Source organism: Oncorhynchus keta, chromosome 12 (genome assembly GCF_023373465.1).
Source record: "Oncorhynchus keta strain PuntledgeMale-10-30-2019 chromosome 12, Oket_V2, whole genome shotgun sequence".
NCBI classification, from domain to species: Eukaryota; Metazoa; Chordata; class Actinopteri; order Salmoniformes; family Salmonidae; genus Oncorhynchus; species Oncorhynchus keta.
The window spans coordinates 5,793,539-5,816,282 of NC_068432.1; the positions used below are offsets into that span (position 1 = coordinate 5,793,539).

General features: G+C 45.4%; 1 protein-coding gene across 2 annotated transcripts in view; it reads left to right on the forward strand.

The window, feature by feature from the left end:
• LOC118390902 (protein Jade-1-like) overlaps positions 1-22,744 on the forward strand; it is a 154,101-nt gene that overhangs the window by 82,936 nt on the left and 48,421 nt on the right. For both annotated transcript variants that reach the window (XM_035781645.2, XM_035781646.2), the window contains 4 exons: positions 508-719; positions 1,397-1,564; positions 3,467-3,583; positions 8,305-8,901. In XM_035781645.2, coding sequence (XP_035637538.1) covers positions 508-719; positions 1,397-1,564; positions 3,467-3,583; positions 8,305-8,901 — 1,094 coding nt within the window. The remainder of the gene's footprint in view (positions 1-507; positions 720-1,396; positions 1,565-3,466; positions 3,584-8,304; positions 8,902-22,744) is intronic.

Here is a 22,744-nt window from a genome sequence, read left to right on the forward strand (position 1 = left end):
TTTTCCCCACATGAAGTTATGTACTTACACACTCGCGTTCCCACTGAAACGTTTGTTCCTCGAGCCTCCCCCTATTTACAAGATGTAAATGTCACTGGCTCCGAAGTGAATGGTTAACTAAACTCAGCTTCTTCCTGGTTTGCTTTTAAAAACAACTCTTTAATCACTGAACACTGTACAGTATGTAACCCATGGGAGCCCTTTTCCCAGTACTTATAAAACATGGTCTGACACATGGCCGTTTGCTTTCGGGCTGTGGCTGTTGGAATTTGGCAAGAATCCGAAGAAGTACAAGACCAATTTATAGCCGGGTTTTAATAGTACAAAATGTTCTGCGAATGAAAGACAAACACAGTTGAGTTAAACACAAAGCACGTGCCAATCCAGTTACTTGAGTCCAATATGAATTCCCATAGGTGAAGGCTTAGCCTGAGCCATGTGACTAACTGTGACCCTCTGCTCCTTCTCTCCCAAACGTATGACTCCTTCCCTCCCTCCCTCCCTCAGCGCTGCCGGAGCTGGACGAGCTGACCATGGAGCGTGTTCTGGTGGAGCTGGAGAGCCAGTGTGAGGAGAACATGCAGCAGGCCATAGAGACGGAGGAGGGTCTGGGCATCGAGTACGATGAGGACGTGGTGTGCGACGTGTGCCGGTCCCCCGAAGGAGAAGACGGCAACGAGATGGTCTTCTGTGACAAGTGCAACATCTGCGTACATCAGGTGCAGATCAGGGTTGGGTGGAGGTGGGATAGAGGAGGGGACAATTAGAAGTTGTAGGGATATTAAGAGTTGTCTTTCGAAAGAGGGTGTACGTGTTTAGTGAGCGTTAAGTCTGTTTGGGCAGTATTACGGTGTTTTTGGGGGTCAGGATGCGATTGGGGGGGGGGGTTGTAGTTCTTTTGGATCATGGAAAGATTTACATAAAGGTCAAAGGTGGTCATTTAGGTTTGTTTATAGTTGTGGGGAGAAACTGGATACTCTACTCGTTTCTTTCTTTGACTACTTATCTCCAACTGTCAGATCATACAGAAACTCTCCCTGTTAATGGAATTCTGGGTATTTGACGACTATAAACAGCAAGAAAAACACGTCCCAGAAATAGAAACATCAACTTCATGTTTTTAGTTTTTTAGACTGGAGTTTTTTTTTGTTTGGGTGGAATGGTGTTAATTGGTTTGACAATCCCCTGACAGTTATACAGCTGATACAGCTCTATCAACCTCCTCCTTTCACCACTGTTTTGACATGTTTGAAAATAGTCCCTCTCCATCTCCTCCCAATCCCTCTCCTCTCCCTCTCTCCTCCATCGCCACCACCGTCTTTCCCTTTCCCCCACCCCTCCGTCTCGCTTCCCTCCCTCTCTCACTCTCCTCCCCCATCCCTCTGTCTCTCCCCAGGCGTGTTATGGGATCCTGAAGGTCCCACAGGGGAACTGGCTGTGCCGAACCTGCGCCCTGGGGGTGCAACCCAAATGTCTGCTGTGCCCCAAGAGAGGCGGAGCCCTGAAGCCCACCCGCAGTGGAACCAAGTGGGTCCACGTCAGCTGTGCCTTATGGATCCCCGAGGTGAGCCCACTGGGCACACACACCTGCACAGACGCACACACATACGCACATACGCATACATATTCATACTCACCTCCACATTATACACATGTACACACACATTTATAGACCTTCAATATATGCAATCATATTAATGATTAATATATATGCAAATGCACACGCTCCCACTCCTAAACAAGACAAGCACACACACCTTGAGCATCAACATTACTGGGACAGTAAGACAAGCATGTGGTTATGCTAAGGCCCGCTGCTCAAAGCGGCGTGAAGCGCTTAGGTCCCTGTTAATGAAGTGCCTTTTGGTGTCCTGAACCCTTTTAGCAGTAATTGTATTCTGTCACATTGATTGGACTAATTCTTATCGTTGTTCTTGTTTGTTTTACTTCCCCCACCAACGTCTTTGAATGGAAATGAATTTGCGTCCTGCTCTCTCTCTTTCTCTCTCTCTCTCTCTCGCTGCACTAAAGACACAGGCAGGGAGGGGTAGTTAATAAGAAGCTGTGGCGGAGATGGGAATTTCACGGGCGTCAGGGGGGCTTTCAGCTTTGAGAGGGTCCGGCATCAGCTGAGGGTGGTATATCTCTCTCACTTAGTCTTCAAATGCAACCCTCCAAACCCCCTCCGCCCCGTTCTATACCTCTCTCCAAACCCCCTCTGCCCCGTTATATACCTCTCTCCAAACCCCCTCTGCCCCGTTATATACCTCTCTCCAAACCCCCTCTGCCCCGTTCTATACCTCTCTCCAAACCCCCTCTGCCCCGTTCTATACCTCTCTCCAAACCCCCTCTGCCCCGTTCTATACCTCTCTCCAAACCCCCTCTGCCCCGTTCTATACCTCTCTCCAAACCCCCTCTGCCCCGTTCTATACCTCTCTCCAAACCCCCTCTGCCCCGTTCTATACCTCTCTCCAAACCCCCTCTGCCCCGTTCTATACCTCTCTCCAAACCCCTCTGCCCCGTTCTATACCTCTCTCCAAACCCCCTCTGCCCCGTTCTATACCTCTCTCCAAACCCCCTCCGCCCCGTTCTATACCTCTCTCCAAACCCCCTCCGCCCCGTTCTATACCTCTCTCTGCAACCCCCTCCCCCCTCCGCCCCGTTCTATACCTCTCTCTGCAACCCCCTCCCCCCTCCGCCCCTATTCCAAAATAAGGCCAACCTCAATTTTCCGCCTTTTCCTTCAGGCTTTTGATTTCCTCCTCATTTCCAGTTGTCACTTAAATGAAAGCTTTTCATTGCCTTTTGGTAATGTGAACTAATTGGAGCCGGAATAAGGGGAAGGAGCGATTTTTGAAAAGTAACGCGCACACACACACACACACACACACACACACACACCGAGAGAAAGACACTTGGAAAGAGACCCAGTCTTCCATCTTGAGAGTTGAAGACTCTTGGATATCCTAATCAAGAGAGGACAAAAGCTAGGGAGGGGAAGGAAGATGGTGATGCCTGCATAGAGTGAGAGCATAGCCCTCCGCTCTGTGTGAAAGGCCTGGTTCAATGGCTGCAATCAGAATGGGGGAGGATTCACGCAGCATTTCATGGACTATCAGGGAGAGGAGGGGATGGAGGAAGTCCGGATTGTCTGCCAGTTATTAGGGCCTGGGCATGAAGGATGAGGCCTTTACAGAAATACTCTTTTCAGAGAGAGGAATATGAATGTGGGGGAATGAATGTCGGAAGCTGGGCGGAAGGAAAGAGCCTTTCAAGGGATGACACTGGGCTCTAGGAATATAGACTTCGCAGAGAACGTGACATTCGGTGAAAGAACTACTTACAATCTCAGTCTGTATTAACGTCTGTGAAGCAAAGTGCTTGATGAGCATCTGTCAAAACTGTTCTGTGTGTATTAATGTCTTGTAAGAAACATCTGTTTTGACTCTGTGTGTGTGTTATCTAGGTGAGTATAGGCTGCCCGGAGAAGATGGAGCCCATTACCAAGGTGTCCCACATCCCCTCCAGCCGCTGGGCCCTGTTCTGCAGCCTGTGTCGAGAACACACAGGCACCTGCATACAGGTGAGCCACACACATTACCAGAAAACCTCACTTTACTGCACCAGTACACACAATCGTATCACCAGACAGATGCATTTCTACACAACATTCTATGCGCGCACACGCGCAGTAAGCCCCCCTTTTCATATTAGCATTTCAGTGCACCTGCGGGTGTTAAAGATGCCATGAAGGTGTGATAAGGAGTTCTTCATTTTAATTGAATTTAAGTTTCTCATTAGCAGCACATACGTGACCCACCATCTATTTTTGGTCTTATGTTTAAAAAACAAACATGTAAATGGTGTTTTTTTGCATTGGATAAAAGTACAGACTCAGAGCTTCAAAATGGCATAGCATACACTGTAGTTAGAGGAAACATGGGGAAGTAATACGGTTTTAAAAGTCGATACATTTATAATCCCATTTAGGAGAAAAAAGCATTCAAACATTTCGCTGTGGCTTTCACACTTGCTCTACATGAGTCCTTGGGAAATGTAGGATTTTAGAAACGTAACACTTTAACCAAATTCCCCAAAATGATTTTTGTTCTCACCCCTTTAGGCAAACCATTTACAGTATTAAATTGCCTGTTCTTGTATAATAAAGATAACCTTTCACATTGAACAGCTACAGTGCTGCTCTTTGTTTACGCCCATGTAGCATCGTTCTGAGGCTCTAGACCCACCCATCTCTTAAAGAATTCACAATAGAACACATGTGATTGTGGCCATGTGCTGAAGCAGTGAGGTAATGCTTAAAAAACAAACAAAGGAAAGTGCTAAAGGCGGGAGCCTAAATTTAGGAAAACTTCAAACACCACAATGTAAAAACAATATTTAGACCTAGGCCTATATCATAAGATTCTTTCAGTAACTTTGGTTCAGGTTAAGATATGAACAAACAAATCTAGCCTGAAAGCATACTGTACATTCAGAAAGTATTCATACCCCTTGACCTTTCCCACGTTTTGTTACGTTACAGCCTTATTCTAAAAATTGATTAAATAAATAAAAATAAGCCCTCCTCAATCTACACACAATACCCCATAATGACAAAGTGAAAAACTGTTTTTTTAGAAAGGTTTGCAAATGTATTAAAAATAAAAAGCCATTCAGACCCTTTGATATGAGACTTGAAATTGAGCTCAGGTGCATCATTTGATCATCCTTGAGATGTTTCTACAACTTGATTGGAGTCCACCTGTGGTAATTCAATTAATTGGACATGATTTGGGAAGGCACACACCTGCCTATATAAGGTCCCACAGTTGACAGTGAATGTCAGAGCACAAACCAAGCCATGAGGTCGAAGGAATTGTCTGTAGAGGCTGCGAGACAGGATTGTGTCTAAGCACAGATCTGGGGAAGGGTACCAAAACATTTCTGCATCATTGAAGGTCCCCAAGAACACAGTGGCCTCCATCATTCTTAAATGGAAGAATTTTGGAACCACCAAGACTCTTCCTAGAGCTGGCCAAACTGAGCAATCGGGGGAGAAGTGCCTTGGTCAAGGAGGTGACCAAAAACCCAATGGTCACTCTCACAGAGCTCCAGAGTTCTTCTGTGGAGATGATTGTACTTCTGGAAGGTTCTCCCATCTCAGCAGCACTCCACCAATCAGGCCTTTATGGTAGATTGGCCAGACGGAAACCACTCCTCAGTAAAGGGGACATTACAGCCTGCTTGGAGTTTGCCAAAAGGAACCTAATGGACTCGGACCATGTGAAACAAGATTCTCTGGTCTGATGAAACCAAGATTCTTTAGCCTGAATGCCAAGCGTCACGTCTGGAGGAAACCTGGCACCATCCCTACAGCGAAGCATGGTGGTAGCAGCAGAATGCTGTGTGGTTGTTTTTCAGTGGCAGAGACTGGGAGAGTAGTCAAGATCGAGGGAAAGATGAACGGAGCAAAGTACAAAGAGATCCTTGATGAAAACCTTCTCCAGAGCGCTCAGGACCTCAGACTGGGGCAAAGGTTCACCTTCCAAAAGGACAACAACCCTAAGCACACAGCCAAGACAATGCAGGAGTGGCTTCGGGACAAGTCTTTGAGTGTCCTTGGGTGGCCCGGCCAGAGCCCGGACTTGAACCCGATCAAACGGCTCTGGAGAGACCTGAAAATAGCTGTGCAGCGACGCTCCCCATCCAACCTGACAGAGCTTGAGAGGATCTGCAGAGAAGAATAGGAGCAACTCCCCAAATCCAGGTGTGCCAAGCTTGTAGCGTCATACCCGAGAAGACTCGAGGCTGTAATCGCTGTCAAAGGTGCTTCAACAAAGTACAGCGTAAAGGGTCTGAATACTTATATAAATGTAATATTTCAGTTTATTTAGAATAAATTTGCAAAAAATGTTTAAAAATCAGGCTCCAGACAATTAAAGCTATAAAGGAGGAAAGCAGACAAAAATAGACAAGACATTAAAACCTTGCATACCGGCAATAATATTCATTGACTCCCAAACAATAAGCTCGAAGTACAAAGACTCTTATGGGTTTAAACATGATTTAATTAATGCCCATACAGCTTGTTATTGTTAATACTGCTACAGCTGTATTAAAATGCCCTGTGCACGCTTAATCTGCTTCCATTCCAATAATGGCAATGAAGACAACTAGCTAGATTTAGCAAACATTTAGCTTCGTAATTACCAACTGGCTAGATGTAAATGGTATTCATCTAGCTGGCCAGCGAGTTGAACATGCAAAAAAAAAAACAGTAGCTAGCTATTTAGCTATCATTTCATCGTGGCTATCTAGCTAGCCAACTTAGCATGTCCCTATAACTCAACATGCGGTTTGATTAGCTTGCTAATTGTTTTGCGTTCGCACCGCAGTGGCTATTTTCAGTAGCTAGCTAGTTAAACATGAATGACAAACTGGCAAAATGAAAAAGATTATCATAGTCCTCAATCAAAATTAACAGCAGAATGCAACTGGCCAGCTCAGCTAGCCATGTAAACAATTGCTCGTTGCTGGACGAAGCAAACTAGAATGGTCCCTGTATGCAACTGTCTAGCAACGAAAACAACTTTTTGATACAATTGAGATACGTTATTATCTTGCCATTTTAATTGTAGACTATTACTGGTGTATGGATTATGATGGTTCGCGGAAGACAAATCCCCAGATAGCAAGCTTGGGCCCGTTTTGATGCCAAACAGCTGAAACGGCTACACTAACTAACCACACGTGTGTGTGTATTCAATGAACTGCTGTCTGACAAATTATGAATGATGTTTTATTGGAGGATTATTATCTTCAAATACTCACTTAAAAAAAAAAAGTAGCTCATCAAGAATTACTTGGTCCCAAATGGCACCCTATCCCCTACACAACACACTACTTTAAGTGCACTATATAGTGCACTATATATGTCCAGGAAGGGTACAGTGAAGCAGCAGAGCTCGTACTGTATCTTTATCCACCAGACTGTGTGATATATTTGGACTGAAAATAACTACTTCCATTTAATGTTTAGCGGACTGACAATGGGAGTCAGTGTGGGGAGCTGGTATTGAGGGCATAACCAAGCAGCAGGGTAAAGAGATGAGGAATAGTGGTTTCCAGTTCTGACTTATCTCTCTCGCCTCATCATGGCAGACAAAGCCGTATGGGCTCTCAACCCTCAGGAGGGAGACAGCCACTGAGACAAGTGGAATACTCTACTGTGATGAAGAGGGAAAGCATGGAAAGGGAGAGTCAGAGCCACAAGTTCTCTGCTTCAGTGATGGGAGTGCATTGGGCCTCTGGAGAACAGCGAGGGAGCGGGAGGGATAAAGAGAGAGAATGGGCACAGGAGAGGGCCAGAGTGACAAGTGGGCTGTGATATCTTCTGTGAGTTGGGCCTCTGTAGACAGAGCGAAAGAAAGGGAAAGAGGGAGGGAGGAGAGCCAGTTCCCAGGCAGCCACAGGGACACCCTGGCTTTGTCCCACGTGGCACCCTATTCCCTACATAGTGCAGTACTTTACCAGAGCCGTATGGGTGTCCCTGTGGGCCCCGGTCAAAAGTAGTGCACTAGATAGGGAATAGGGTACCGTTCGGGATGCAGACCCTGAGCTGAGCAGGCCTGTCATTGTCATCCCAGGCCCTTAGAGAATGTGGGCCTCTTGTTCTGCTGCTCTCTGATGGCATGGAAAACACTGCTATAACCCATCCTCCCCTCGTCCCCACATGAGACCTCTCCCAGAGGCAGTCTTTGGTGAGGTCTGAAATGGGTAGGCCTGAGGAAAGGCAACAGCAGAGGTTTGATTTTTAGACTGCGGTTGTAATGTAGGGAGGCACGGACAGATCTGGGTTCCCTTGTTGTTCTCTGTGGCTTCTGATACTTATAGGAACCAAGATTTTATGTTGATCGTGTTGCCCACAGGCCAGGAGATAGCGGAGCTCCTGTTTGTCTGGGGTAGACAGTATAGTTGTCTGGGGTAGACAGTATAGAGGCAGGCCGAGGAAATTTAGCTGAACACTAATTTCTCTGAACACTATCTCTGTCACACATATTTCTCTTTGTGGTGGCAGAGGAAGGAGTTGTGACAGTATTGCGAAGCAGTCATTACCATGTTTGTGTGAAGACGACATCGTCAGAGACAAACAATATTGTTTCCCCTACAGATTGCCGGACTGTGTACCCGTCTTCTGTATGCGTGTTTAACAACTCTGAAGCGGTGTTTGACGTGACACTCATATTGAAACGTATCTTTCCTTTACTCCCTTGTGCTTCCTCTCCTCCTCACCTCCCTCCCCAGTGCTCCATGCCGTCCTGCATTGTGGCCTTCCATGTGACCTGCGCCTTTGACCATGGCCTTGAGATGCGCACCATCCTGGCAGAGAATGATGAAGTGCGCTTCAAATCCTACTGCCTGGAGCACAGTAGCACTACCGCCCCCGGCAACAGTAACAACGCCATGACCGGCAACAGTAACCACACCAACAGCGCTGGTGCCAGCAGCAAACCAGACTGGGCTGGACACGGCAACGACCACAGAGCCTCTGTAACTGCGCCGGACCACCACCAAGCGACCAGCGAGCGGCCGCCGGCAGAGCGTCCAGACCGGGACCAGATAGAGCGGGAGAAGGCTAGCCAGCGCAAACAGAAGCTACAGGAGCTGGAGGACGAGTTCTACCGCCTTGTGGACCCCAAAGACGTGGCGGAGAGCCTGGGCCTGCCGGACGCCCACGTGGATTTTCTGTACCAGTTCTGGAAGCTGAGGAGGAAGTCCAACTTCAACCGTCCTCTGGTGACGTTGAAGAGAGACGAGGTCGATAACCTGGCGCAGCAGGAGCAGGACGTGCTGTACCGACGCCTCAAACTGTTCACACACCTACGCCAGGACCTGGAGAGGGTGAGTGGCTGGCACAGGGAAGGTGGGGACAATGTGTACGTAATGTGAGTGTGTGTGTGTCGTTTGTTGTTATAATGACGTATATGTGCGTTGGTCTGTCTGTCTGTCTGTCTGTCTGTCCAGCTATATGGCTTACACAATCCTGCGTCATCCATTGGGCAGATGGTGAAAGGGCTACATTTGCAATGTAGTCATTTAGCAGACAATCTTATCCAGAGCAACTTACAGTTGTGCGTCCATCTTAGGATAGCTAGGTGAGACAACCACTTGTTATAGTAAGTCCATTTTTCCTCAGTAAAATAGCAATCAGCAAAGTCTGCTTGTAATAAAAACAATATTTTCCGTAGAGATACTTTAAGTCTGTGGTCTGTTAGGCTTTCTGAACGATGTTTCAGTAACACTCACACCAACTCTGTCCATAATGTAGTTTGACTGAGACCAGGGGTAGCCTGCCCTGTGCTATCTGCTCAGGATGCCCCGTGCAGCCTCCCCGAGGAAAACAATCAGGGGCTACGTCAGGCAAGGCTCCAGTAAAGTATGTTGTATAGAGTGGAGAGAGGTAGGCAGCTAACTAGGTCCAAATGGCCGATTTAATTACCAGGATGGAGAGGGAGGCTGAGCAGAGCAGACAGACTCAGTGGTCCCCTGAGACACAAACGGGCACATACACGTACACATACAACACACACACACACCGTGCGCACAGACACACCACAAACGCACGCACATACACACACACCGCGCGCACACCCTCTGTGGTAAAGGCCCACTAATAACCTCAAACGGCAGATCGATGTGTCCAGAGCTCCTCTTTCATTTGGGCCCGCCACTTAGCCACGCACGGGGCCTTTAGATTAAGTGATGTCCGTGTTTGTCACGCAGTTGCTGCCGATCCCATTTCCCTTCTATAGACCTCCCCCCTGAGTCCTGCCACTGCAGGAACATGCGTGGGCCGGGTCTTATCGGGTTATCGCAACTCTCTATGTGCTGCAATACACAACGCTGTCAGTGTGCTTGAGTCCCCCCCCACGCCACAGTACAGAGAATAACAAAAACATGTGAAGGTACTATTTTATTTATCCATTAGTCTTAATTGAGTGGTTTTGGTGGTTATAATTAAGTTTGGGGACAAGGGTCGTGTCCAAAGGGGAATTGTGCGGGGGTGGCTCTGTCAGGGGAGGGTTAACAGGCTATTGGAAATACATCTCTATCCTCTTAACCTGAATCATTGGAGTAGTGGAGGATTGGGTTTCTGGGTTGCAATCCCAATTGGAACTCCTATTCCCTTAATCATGAACTACTTTTGATTGACCGTATGAGCCCTGGTCAAAAGTAGTGCACTATCAAGGGAATTGGATGCCATTTGGGATTCTTCCCTGCTGCTGCTAATCGGACGGCCAGCCCTCCACCTGTTCTCTATCCCCTGATCACCCTGTTTGTTGTCCCCCACGATGAAATCTGTGAGAAGACTGTGGATCTGTTTCCGTACGCTCATACGTTAGATATCTCAGACGGCACTGGCTCGATTTTGACGAAGCTTGGGTGAATGACGCGTCTTGCCATATGCAGCCTCGGCACTCAGCAGTCCCGTTCTGTGAACTTGTGTGGCCTACCACTTCGCGGCTGAGCCGTTGTTGCTCCTAGACGTTTCCTTTTCTCCATCACAGCACTTAGTTGACTGGGGCAGCTTTCGCAGGACAAATATTTGATGCCCTGACTTGTTGGAAAGATGGCGTCCTATGACGTTGCCACGTTGAATGTCACTGAGCTCTTCATTAAGACCAATGTACCGCCAATGTTTGTCTATGGAGATTGCATGGCTGTGTGCTTGATTTACACCTGCCATCAGCAGGTGTGGCTGAAATAGCCGAATCCACTAATTTGAAGGGGTGTCCACATACTTTTTTGTAGACAAAGGTCTCTCAACACAATATTTTCCAGGCAAGTACCTTAAACAACATGGCCGTTATTGTCAAATAAACATTCACGTGGGCATTGTCTTGCACATAAATGCATATAAATCAGTCAAGGTTATTAATTTGGTATACATGATGAAAACACTGTCAAGACTCAACAAATCCATGAACATTCATATCGTCCATACAGTGGCGCTATTACAAACTCATTTTTAGATCTCTTGATCTGTTTGACTCAGAGTAATGAAATTTGGCACACATGCTCAGGGATATGAGTATTTAACCCACACAATATCCCAGACACAACTCGCCCAATGTTGATGAAACTTGGGTGAATGGTGCGTCTTGCCATATAGATCTGACATTTGCAAAATGACACTGATTGGCCCAAGGGGGCGCTGCGTCAAATTCGCGGGGGGTGGTGGTGACATGTTGACTGTTACCTTGTTTTAACAGTGGTGGCTTGAGGGCTGAGGAAGGCAGAGTTAATAATACACCCCTCAGCAAGAGACGATGGTTGAGCTGAGCAGGGAGTAGGGAGTGTTTAAGTAGACAGGTTTCCTCCCTGCCTTCCCAGTGGCGTGGCAGCCGGGCGGACGCTTGGCAAGGAGCTCTTTTTTTTTAATTTGCCACGCTCACTGGTTAAATGAGCCAGACAAGGAGAGGTGAGAGTTGAGTGACTTCAGGGGCTGTGATTTCTTTGTTTGCTGTCTGGATTAAACAGCCATGCTGTTACTACTGCTGAGTGATCCTCCAGGCAGGTTCATTGATTCTGTAAGCCCAAGAATTTGAACATTCAGAGCATTGTGTCTTGATAATGAGCTGATTTTTAAATAGAGATTAAAAGGTGTTTTCAGGTGAATGCGGAGCTGTCTACCTTAGTGTTCAGTTCTCCCATAGTGAAATATCTGATGTAGGCCTAGTACTTAGTGTAATAGGCCAGATTTAATCAAATTTGCCGAGTGATATTTAGGCTATGTTGTGTATTTCTTAGTCAGCTAACTAGTCTGCACTCACGTCTTCGTATACCTAGTTCCAATTAATTTGAACGAAGGTAAAAATGATATGAATTTAATTGAGCCCTTCAGTCCTATATTGTGCTTTTTGGTTGCTGTTATCACCAACTGAATTTTGCTCTGTCCGGACTACCAGATGTTGTCTGCCCACTGACTCAACATGGCACTTGTACCTATTACCTTATGGTGCATCTGGGACGGCAGGTAGCCTAGTGGTTAGAGCGTTAGGCCAGTAACCCGAAAGGTTGCTGGATCGAATCCCCGACCAGACAAGGTAAAAAAATCTGTCGTTCTGCCCGAGCAAGGCAGTTAACCCACTGTTCCCCGGGCCCTGAGCAAGGCAGTTAACCCACTGTTCCCCGGGCCCTGAGCAAGGCAGTTAACCCACTGTTCCCCGGGCCCTGAGCAAGGCAGTTAACCCACTGTTCCCCGGGCGCCAAAGACGTGGATGTTGATTAAGGCAGACCCCTGCACCTCTCTGATTCAGAGGGGTTTGGTTAAATGCGGAAGACAGTTGAATGCATTCAGTTGTACAACTGACTAAGTATCCCCCTTTCCTGTTCCTTTCCTTCCCCATAGGGGCACTTCTCAGTGGGTTCCTATAGAGTAGTTTGCCTGTGGACAGGTGTTTGTCCCCTTCAATCAAAGAAGTATGAATTGTGACTGCGAGTTAAAGGAAAATTCCACCCAATAACGATTTGTTTCATTAGTCCATTGTTGACATAGTCCCAAAGTGTTTTGCATGTCAGCAATCAAGTTTAAGATGCCTCACTTTAACAATACAGAAATCATTCCCATAATGATGCATTTGGATTAATATGATGCAAAATGCGACTTCTGTGTTTTTAAAGTTGGGTATCTTGAAAACGTGATTGCTGACAAGAAAAACATTTTGGGACTGTCAACAATGGGCTAATGAAACAAATACCGAAAGATAGATTTTGGGTGGAATTTTTCTTTTTAAGGGCTAATTAGCAAATTTCTGGTCTGTTTCTGTCATGTTACACTCCCACAATATGTTATGAAAGGGACCACTCATTCGTTAGCAACGTGCATAGCAACAAGACCCGCTGGAGACAGAGCAGTAGAAAAGAACGTCAACGTGAACACCGTTTTTATAGATTGATGTCTGTCTCTAGTGATGAGGATGTATTTCATTTAGCACCTACACTTAGAACAGCCTCAATTTTTGGGGGTATGGACTACAAGGTATCAAGCGTTACACGGGGATGCTGGCCATTTTTGACACCAATGCTTCCTACAGTTGTGTCAAGTTGGCTGGATGTCCTTTGGGTGGTGGACCATTCTTGATAAACAAGGGAAATTGTTGAGCGTGAAAACCCCAGCAGCGTTGCAGTTCTTGACACTCAATCCGGGGGACCTACTGCCATACCCTGTTCAAAGGCACTTAAATATTTTGTCTTGCCCATTTACCCTCTGAATGGCACACATACACAATCCATGTCTCAATTGTGTCAAGGTCATTGTCAAGCAAATAACTGTCGGTCTCACGGTAATTTACTGTTAATTAACATGAACAAATGTAGCATCTCCTTGCTTCCACGCATAGCCTACAAGCCACGTCTACATTTGAAAAAGTCTAATAAATCCATGTAATATAGCCTACACCTAATTTTAGCCTATAGCCTAAATCCATTGTGTATTTTGGACAGGTCTAAAGAAGCATGATATGAAGAAAATGTAGTCTATTTCAGAAGAACAGAATTGCATACTCTGAGTTGTCTTTATGTTAGGCCCTGATATGGCTATGCCATATTGCTGTTGTCTACACTTGTTTATTTAGCAGAAAACATTTGCTTAGAATTCCATGGCATTATTTTTATTATTTTATAGACAAAATTGAACATAGCTTAATTAAATGGCAAGGTTATTTTCTCCAAACGATTTCAAAGGAAGTGCACACATGTGGCTATTCTGTGTTGAGTGTTTGACAAAGAAACTGGTCCTCCTATATGCTTAATTTAGCCTTATTTATGCAACTTTAGATGTGATACAAACTTGCATGAAAGGCATGAGCTCTGCTTTGTTTCTTGTGCAAGCCGCACACACACACTTCATCAGTCTCTCATTCACAATTTAACAAGCACTTGATAATATTACCACCAGGCCTCAAATTTCCCCCTGGCATCCCCCTTGTGTGGCTGTATTGCCCCCTAAAAATCCATTCCTTTTGCGGCGAAAGTCGCCGTTGTGCCCTTGGGCTGAATATAATCATTATAATTCCCTTCTCCCGGCTGCCGTGCACCGAAGCACCACACTCACATAGCTCTCTCAGATATCTCAATTCTTATTAGCCAATGCCCGTCATGTGATCGGGTCCTTCTCACAGGCATTTCAGCTTAGAAGTAGGCCAGAAGTGTATAACGACAGACACATCGGGGATGCAACCGTGTGCTTCCCTCTTATTGAATTCCAAGGCGCATATTAAAAATGTCAGAACTGTTCACATTTAGCCTACTTTTTGACAACTCTAGTCAAGGCTTAAAAATCCTTCTTTAACACTACAACCGCTGGGCCTCGATGGACTGCAACATTCTGAATCCCCCCTACAAACGAATGAGCAGTCATTCTGACTGCAACATTCTGAATCCCCCCTACAAACGAATGAGCAGTCATTCTGACTGCAACATTCTAACAGTGTAATTGATATATTTAATATATGCTGTTGCAAAACTAATAATTTGTTTGTCTTTCTGAAGGCCTTGGGTAACATTAGAATACGATTTGTATTTTTTTTTCAAACAACACAATAGCACTTGTAGTAACAGCCTTATTCTGAAATGGATTAAATAAAACAAATGTGTCTTCAATCTACACACACTACCCATAATGATAAAGCAAAAACAGGTTTTTAGACATTTTGGCATATGTACAGTATTACAAATAAACTGAAATACCTTATTTACATACAGTTGAAGTCAGATGTTTACATACACCTTAGCCAAATACATTTAAACTCTGTTTTTCACAGTTCCTGAAATGTAATCCTAGTAAAAATTCCCTGTTTTAGGTCAGTTAGGATCACCACTTTATTTTAAGAATGTGAAATGTCAGAATTATAGTAGTTATTTATTTCAGCTTTTATTTCTTCCATCACATTCCCAGTGGGTCAGAAGTTTACATACACTCAATTAGTATTTGGTAGCATTGCTTTTAAATTGTTCAACTTGTGTCAAATGTTTTGGGTAGCCTTCCACAAGTTTCCCACAATAAGTTGGGTGAATTTTGGCCCATTCCTCCTGACAGAGCTGGTGTAACTGAGTTAGGTTTTATAGGCCTCTTTGCTGGGCTTTGTGATGGCTACTCCAATACCTTGACTTTGTTGTCCTTAACCAGAAGGGGACTAGGGTTCCAATTTTGGACCCCCCCCCCACGTTCAGCTGGAAGGTGGCGCATGGAACGCAAAAATATTCCTAAAAATATTTAACCTCCACACATTAACAAGTCCAATGGCTCAAATTAAAGATAAACACCTTGTTTATCTACCCAGCAAGTCAGATTTCTAAAATGTTTTACGGCGAAAACATAGCACATATTTATGTCAAACCACCACCGAAGACACAGCTAATTTGCATAGCCAAGTTGAAAAAAATGTGCAATCAACAAACGCAGGATTAAAAGAAAAATAATGCACTAACCTTTTGAAATCTTCATCAGATGACAGTAATATAACATGTTACACAGTACATTTGTTTTTTTCAATAATATGCTATATATATCCATAAATCTCAGTTTACAATGATGCATCGTTCAAAAAATGCTACTCAAATGTCCTGAGAAATGACGATAGCTCCGGCAGATAACGTCAGCTAACAAGGAATACACATCATAAACTTTGACTAAATATGCATGTTCTACATATATATAGTTAGATACACTTCTTCTGAACGCAATCGCTGTGTTACATTTATTTTTAATGTTACAGGTTTCGTACACTAGGCTATACTATGAGTCGGCGCTCAAAAAGTAGCATTATGGCTCCTCTATCTTGGAGTCCACATAAACCCAAATTTACCACATAAATATTCCCTTACCTTTGCTGTTCTTCCATCAGAAGACCTGGAAGGAATTATACTTACCAAAAACAGCGTTTAGTTTTGCAGTCTGTGTCTTTCGGTTCTCAAAGACGACACATTTCGGTTGAAATGTAGCCAAAAGTCAAGTGGATGCGCACCAAAACGTCGAACTTACATATTATATGTTGATTAAACTTGTCAAACTAACTTCATAATCAAGCTTTAACATGTTATAAAGGTGTACAGCAATCGTGAGGACGAACAGAAACGCATGCATTGTATAATCGATCTTGGAAAAAAGACAGGACCTGAGCAGAGCGCGCATAAAAGTGACCTGTTTTTTCGCGTGACCGAAAGGTTTCGGCCCGCCAAAACTCTCGTGAGCGCGCGATTCTCACAATGAGAAGCCCCATTGAAAGCTGAGATCGCGCTGAAGACAGAGAGACTCTTCCCAGACCTGTAACTGCTTGGGAAGGGTGGGGGCGATGACGTCAAAGTTGGGCCAACTTTTATGATGACAAGAGAGAGTTTGGGAGAATGACTGCCCTGAGAGTTCTGCTTTACATACATACATAATTTAAACGGTTTTAGAAGCTTTAGAGTGTTTTCTATTCAATAATATTTTTTATTTGCATATATTAGCAACTTTTGACAAAAAAAAAATGTTTACTATGGGCACGCAATTACTCCAGCAGGGGCAGTAGACAGCGCTATCCCCAATAGGTTAAGCCATTTTACCACAGCGTTGGAAGTATGCTTGGGGTCATTGTCCATCTGGAAGACCCGTTTACGGGAAGCTTTAAATTCCTGACTGATTGTTTCAATATATCCACACCCCCCCCAATGATGCCATCTATTTTGAAGTGCACCAGTCCCTCCTCCAGCAAAGCAACCCCACAACATGATGCTGCCACCCCTGTGCTTCACATTTTGGGATGGTGTTCACCGGCTTGCAAGCCTCCCCCTTTTTCCTCCAAACATAACGATGGTCATTATGGCCAAACAGTTCTATTTTTGTTTCATCAGACCACAGGACATTTCCCCAAAAAGTACGATCTTTGTCTCCATGTGCAGTTGCAAACCGTAGTCTGGCTTTTTTTATGGCGGTTTTGAAGGTAGGCCTTGAAATACATCCACAGTTACAACTCCAATTGACTCAAATGATGTCAATTAGCCTATCGGAAACTTCTAAAGCCATGACATCATTTCCTGGAATTTGTAAATTTATGACCCACTGGAATTGTGATACAGTGAATTATAAGTGAAATAATCTGTCTGTAAACATTTGTTGGAGAAATGACTTGTCATGCACAAAGTAGATGTCCTATTCGACTTTCCACAGATTTCTTGTTAACAAACTATAGTTTTGGCGTGGTTGAAAAAACACGTTTTAATGACTCCAACCTAAGTGTATGTAAACTTCCGACTTCATCTATAGGTATTCAGACCCTTTGCATTGAGACTCGAATTTGAGCTCAGATGCATCCTGTTTAATCCTTTGTTTTTACAACTTGAACTCCACCGGTGGTAAATTCGATTGATTGGACACGATTTGGGAAGGCACAAACTGATCTATTTAAGGTCCCATAGTTGACAGTGCATGTCGGAGAGAAAAAAACAAACGATGATGTCGAAAGATTTGTCTATAGACAGGATTGTGTGGTGGCATACAGTGGGGAGAACAAGTATTTGATACACTGCCAATTTTGCAGGTTTTCCTACTTACAAAGCATTTAGAGGTCTGTAATTTTTATCATAGGTACACTTCAACTGTGAGAGACAGAATCTACAACAAAAATCCCCAAAATCACATTGTATGATTTTTCAGTAATTCATTTGCATTTTATTGCATGACATAAGTATTTGATCACCTACCAACCAGTAAGAATTCCGGCTCTCACAGACCTGTTAGTTTTTCGTTAATAAGCCCTCCTGTTCTCCACTCATTACATGTATTAACTGCACCTGTTTGAACTCGTTACCTGTATAAAAGACACCTGTCCACACACTCAATCAAACAGACTCCAACCTCTCCACAATGGCCAAGACCAGAGAGCTGTGTAAGGACATCAGAAATAAAATTGTAGACCTGCATAAGGCTGGGATGGGCTACAGGACAATAGGCAAGCAGCTTGGTGAGAAGGCAACAACTGTTGGCGCAATTATTAGAAAATGGAAGAAGTTCAAGATCACCCTCGGTCTGGGGCTCCATGCAAGATCTCACCTCGTGGGGCATCAATGATCATGAGGAAGGTGAGGGATCAGGCCAGAACTAAACGGCAGGACCTGGTCAATGACCTGAAGAGAGCTGGGACCACAGTCTCAAAGAGAACTATTAGTAACACACTACGCCGTCATGGATTCAAATCTGGCAGCGTACTCAAGGTCCCCCTGCTCAAGCCAGCGCATGTCCAGGCCCGTCTGAAGTTTGCCTATCTGGATGATCCAGAGGAGGAATGGGAGAAGGTCATGTGGTCTATTGAGACAAAAATAGAGCTTTTTGGTCTAAACTCCACTCGCTGTGTTTGGAGGAAGAAGAAGGATGAGTACAACCCCAAGAACACCATCCCAACCGTGAAGCATGGAGGTGGAATCATAATTCTTTGGGGATGCTTTTCTGCAAAGGGGACAGGACGACTGCACCGTATTGAGGGGAGGATGGATGGGGCCATGGATCGCGAGATCTTGGCCAACCTCAGTAAGAGCATTGAAGATGGGTCGTGGCTGGGTCTTCCACAGTCAGGGCACCTAAGGAGTGGCTCCGTAAGAAGCATATCAAGGTCCTGGAGTGGCCTAGCCAGTCTCCAGACCTGAACCCAATAGAAAATCTTTGGAGGGAGCTGAAAGTCCGTATTGCCCAGCGACAGCCCTGAAACCTGAAGGATCTGGAGAAGGTCTGTATGGAGGAGTGGGCCAAAATCCCTGCTGCAGTGTGTGCAAACCTGGTCAAGAACTACAGGAAACGTATGATCTCTGTAATTGCAAACAAAGGTTTCTGTACCAAATATTAAGTTCTGCTTTTCTGATATATCAAATACTTATGTCATGCAATAAAATGCTAATTAAATGCAAATTAATTACTTAAGAATCATACAATGTGATTTTCTGGATTTTTGTTTTAGATTCCATCTCTCACAGTTGAAGTGTACCTATGATAAAAATTACAGACTTCTACATGCTTTGTAAGTCGGAAACACTGGCGATTTTGCAGGTTATCAAATACTTGTTCTCCCCACCAGTGTATATATATATATATATATATATATATTTGTATGTATGTATAAATAGACCGTCATGACCGTGTTATTATGGATGTAGTACATTACATTGCAAATGACCTCCACTCAAATTGCACAGGCAATTTTAATCTGTGTGCTGGACTGTAGGCTTATGGCGTATTTGTACTGTACTAGTCTATAGGCGTAACGCATTGATTTGCCTGGATAACCTTCTACTGATCTCCTCCAGCCTCTCTCTCTGTTATCTGGCTTTGTTCTCTCTTGGTGGACGTCAAACATATCACTTGTTGTTCCATCAGAAAGTCCCAGTGACAGCCCCAAAGGCTCTATTTATCTTACCGCTAAGGCCAGTGAGCCCTGGGAAACTGATAGTGGGGGGGGGGGAAATCATTGAGTTTGAAGTGTCAGCCAGGCACTGATCAGGTGTATTGATCCTTTGATCTTCTATTGGCACCTTATTGGTAGGAGGGTTTATAGTATACATCCCATCTCGGTGATATTTACTGTCATCAAGGAGGAGGACATTCAATCCAGAATATTTTATGTTGTTTGATTTGAGACTTTCTCTGACTAGAAGTGTATTTTAGCTTGTCAGTATGGTAGATATCAAGGGAAGCTGTTGAAATGTCAGTGTGTTTCAGTGAACTGGCACTGGCTTCTTGTTTCTTCTCTATTTGTTGCTACCACTCTAGCCTGGTCCCAGATCTGTTTGTGCTTTTGCCAACTTCATTGTCAAGCCAAACATGTTTGCATGACAATTCCATAAGGGGTTGACGAGAGAGCAGAAGCAGACTGGCACCCAGGCTACCACACCTCCACTTTCATTGATATTTACTATCAAGGAGATACTATGCTGAAGATCATTAGTGGTTCATTTGAGACCTTTTCTCTTACTTGAAATGTTTAGCCTATGAATGGAAGACAGTTTATGGTGGTACAGTAGGTATCTCTCTCTGCTGCCAGGGAGACGGGTGCATTCCAATCATCTCTGATTTACTGGCGCAAAAAAAAAAAATCCCTCCATCTCCCAACCCCAGCCTTTCTCTTCCTCCTCTCCCTCCACCACCTCTCAGTCGTTGTTCAGAGGAACCTCTGCGGACGGAAGATTCCTGGCTAATGTTGGGGCGGATTATCTCTCCCTCTCCTTTGAAGTTCTCTTGAGTGGAACGAATCGTACTGCGATGTCCCTAATGCACTGTTGAGCTTTTGCTGCTGCTCTCCAATCCCCCACCCAGCCCCCGTTGCCCCCACTCTCCTTCCCTGGCCCACTCCCGAAACCTCAGCCCCTATCCCCGCCCCGCCCCCCTGACTTCCCATCACCCCCATCCCTCTACCAATCAGGGTCGCTTATGTCGGAGATATGTGTGGCATGATGATTGGGTAGCGAATTCTCGCTGTTGTTTTTTTGTTGCTTCAGAACAGGATGTCTTAACGCTGGGGCTGCGTCCAGCCCTGTGTGTGTGGCTGGAGAGGTGAAGTGATGAGTGAGATATTGTGAAAGCGAGGGCGTTGAGACTGTGGAGGGAGATGGCCCAAAGGTGAGCCTAAGACTCAGGGAGTGTCCATGCAGGGCTGTGGTCGGGGTTCCAGTCGATTAGCCACGCAGGCTTTGGGTCTGCAGCTGGGCTATACTGCTGGGTTATACTGCCGGGTTAGGTTCAGTACATACACTGGGGCTGCACAGAAAGAGAACGAGATGGATAGAGAATCGGGGGGCTGGCTTACCAGACACACAGACTGTCCGCGGGGAGGGAGAAGTCCTCCTCCTTTTCCATGAGAAAAGTACAGAGAGAATGAGGGTGTACAACTTGATATGATAATGGACATAGATTCCTCGATGCACCAGCCATTCCAGAACACCTTCTGACACACATTCCCTCTGGATATTCCATTCAAGGTTCCCTCCCTCTCTTCCTCCCTTGTGTTCCATTGCTGGGTGGCACTGAGCCCTCTCTGCTCTGCCGTGTCCTCTCTCTGCCTTGGCATTCTTGACTATACACCCAGCCCAGCAGGTCACCTGCCCCGGCCATAGAGGAGCCAATCGGAAAGAACACTTATGAAATGTTTGCGAGAGAGGAACAGGGTGTGTCGCGGCAAAAAGTACAGCCAGGGCAGCACAGGGGCTCAGGGAAAGCAGAGCAGAGCAGGACTAGGGGTTCGGCCGGTACGGTCAGGTACACTGTGTGCCATGGTGAGGAGCGTCAGCAGAGTTGTTCTTGGCTGCACTTTACAATTTCACAGAGCCAGTCTGCCCCCCCCGTCTACAGTACTTTGCAGCGGAAAGGAAGCTTGTGTTGCTACGGCGGGGGGGAAGAGAGAGCTAGGGCTATTAGAAAAGTGAGAGAGGATATGAATGAAATGTGACTTGACTCGCCCTCGCTATGTATTTTCCCCCACCATGATTCTACAGAATTTGTCGATTTTTTTTGTTTGTTTTGTTTTTGATGTGCGTACCCACCCCCACCCCACCACCACTGTCGCACAATGTTCCTGGTGTTGCGCAATTAGAGAGGGGTTCACCGGGAGGACAGAGGCACAGAAAGAACGAGTTGTGCTTTTACCCCTGAGAGGGGGACAGAAGTTGGCTCTGGCTGCTCTCTGTGCCGGCTCCGCCTCTAACACACACATACACTGTCTGTAGCTGCAGGGGGGTCTCTTGCTGCGGGCCAGACAGGCCGGGTCACACAGCAGACAGGCCCGCCCTACTGAACGGGTTTCAAACTGGCTCCCTCTACTGCCTCCCAGGCCTACTGTACTACAGACTCTCACTTTTCCTTCCAGGCCTCTACAAGCCTGACTCACTCAGCCTCACTGCCTCATTTATCAATCATGCGTAGGCACAAATCTGTGTGTAAACCATGCGTGGGATCATTTCCATGCGAAGTGTGAGATTTATCAACATGAATGTTTGCTTGAGTGTGTAAATGTACACACAGCCATGACCATGCGTATGCACAGTGCCAAGTGGTGGAATAAGGGAATTGCTTGTCAAGCATATAATGGGGAAAAAATAAACACAACATTAGGAACACTTTCCTAATATTGAGTTTACACTCCCCTTTTGCCCTCCGAAACAGCCTCAATTCGTTGAGGTGTCGAAAGTGTTCGACAGGAATGCTGGCCCATGTTGACTCCAATGCTTCCCACAGTTGTGTCAAGTTGGTTGGATGTCCTTTGGGCGGTGGACCATTATTGATACACACAGGAAACTGTTGAGCGTGAAACACCCAGCAGCGTTGCAGTTCTTGACACAAACCGGTGCGCCCTACTAATAGAATATACGTACACTCCTTGTAGATGGCAAACCCCCAACCCCGGTTTCTAAATTAACAATTGTGTGAAGCACGTGCACAATTAAGCAACGCCCACCTCAAGTGCATGACTGAGCCAGTGATTTTTGCCTGTAACGTTGGTTCAGATGAAGAGTCTGGAGCTGACTGGGGACAACATTTGGTGAAGAGGCTGGTTCTGCAAACAAGTCGCTTGTTACTCCTCGGCCTGAAGTCCTGGAATAAAACTATCAGGATCTGCTTGATGCTCATTGTCTCTTTTGTACTTGTACACGATTTGTGTTGGTAAAAGGCATGAACTTGGCATTGCTTAGCCTGCTTCTGACTTATTCACCCTACTTTACT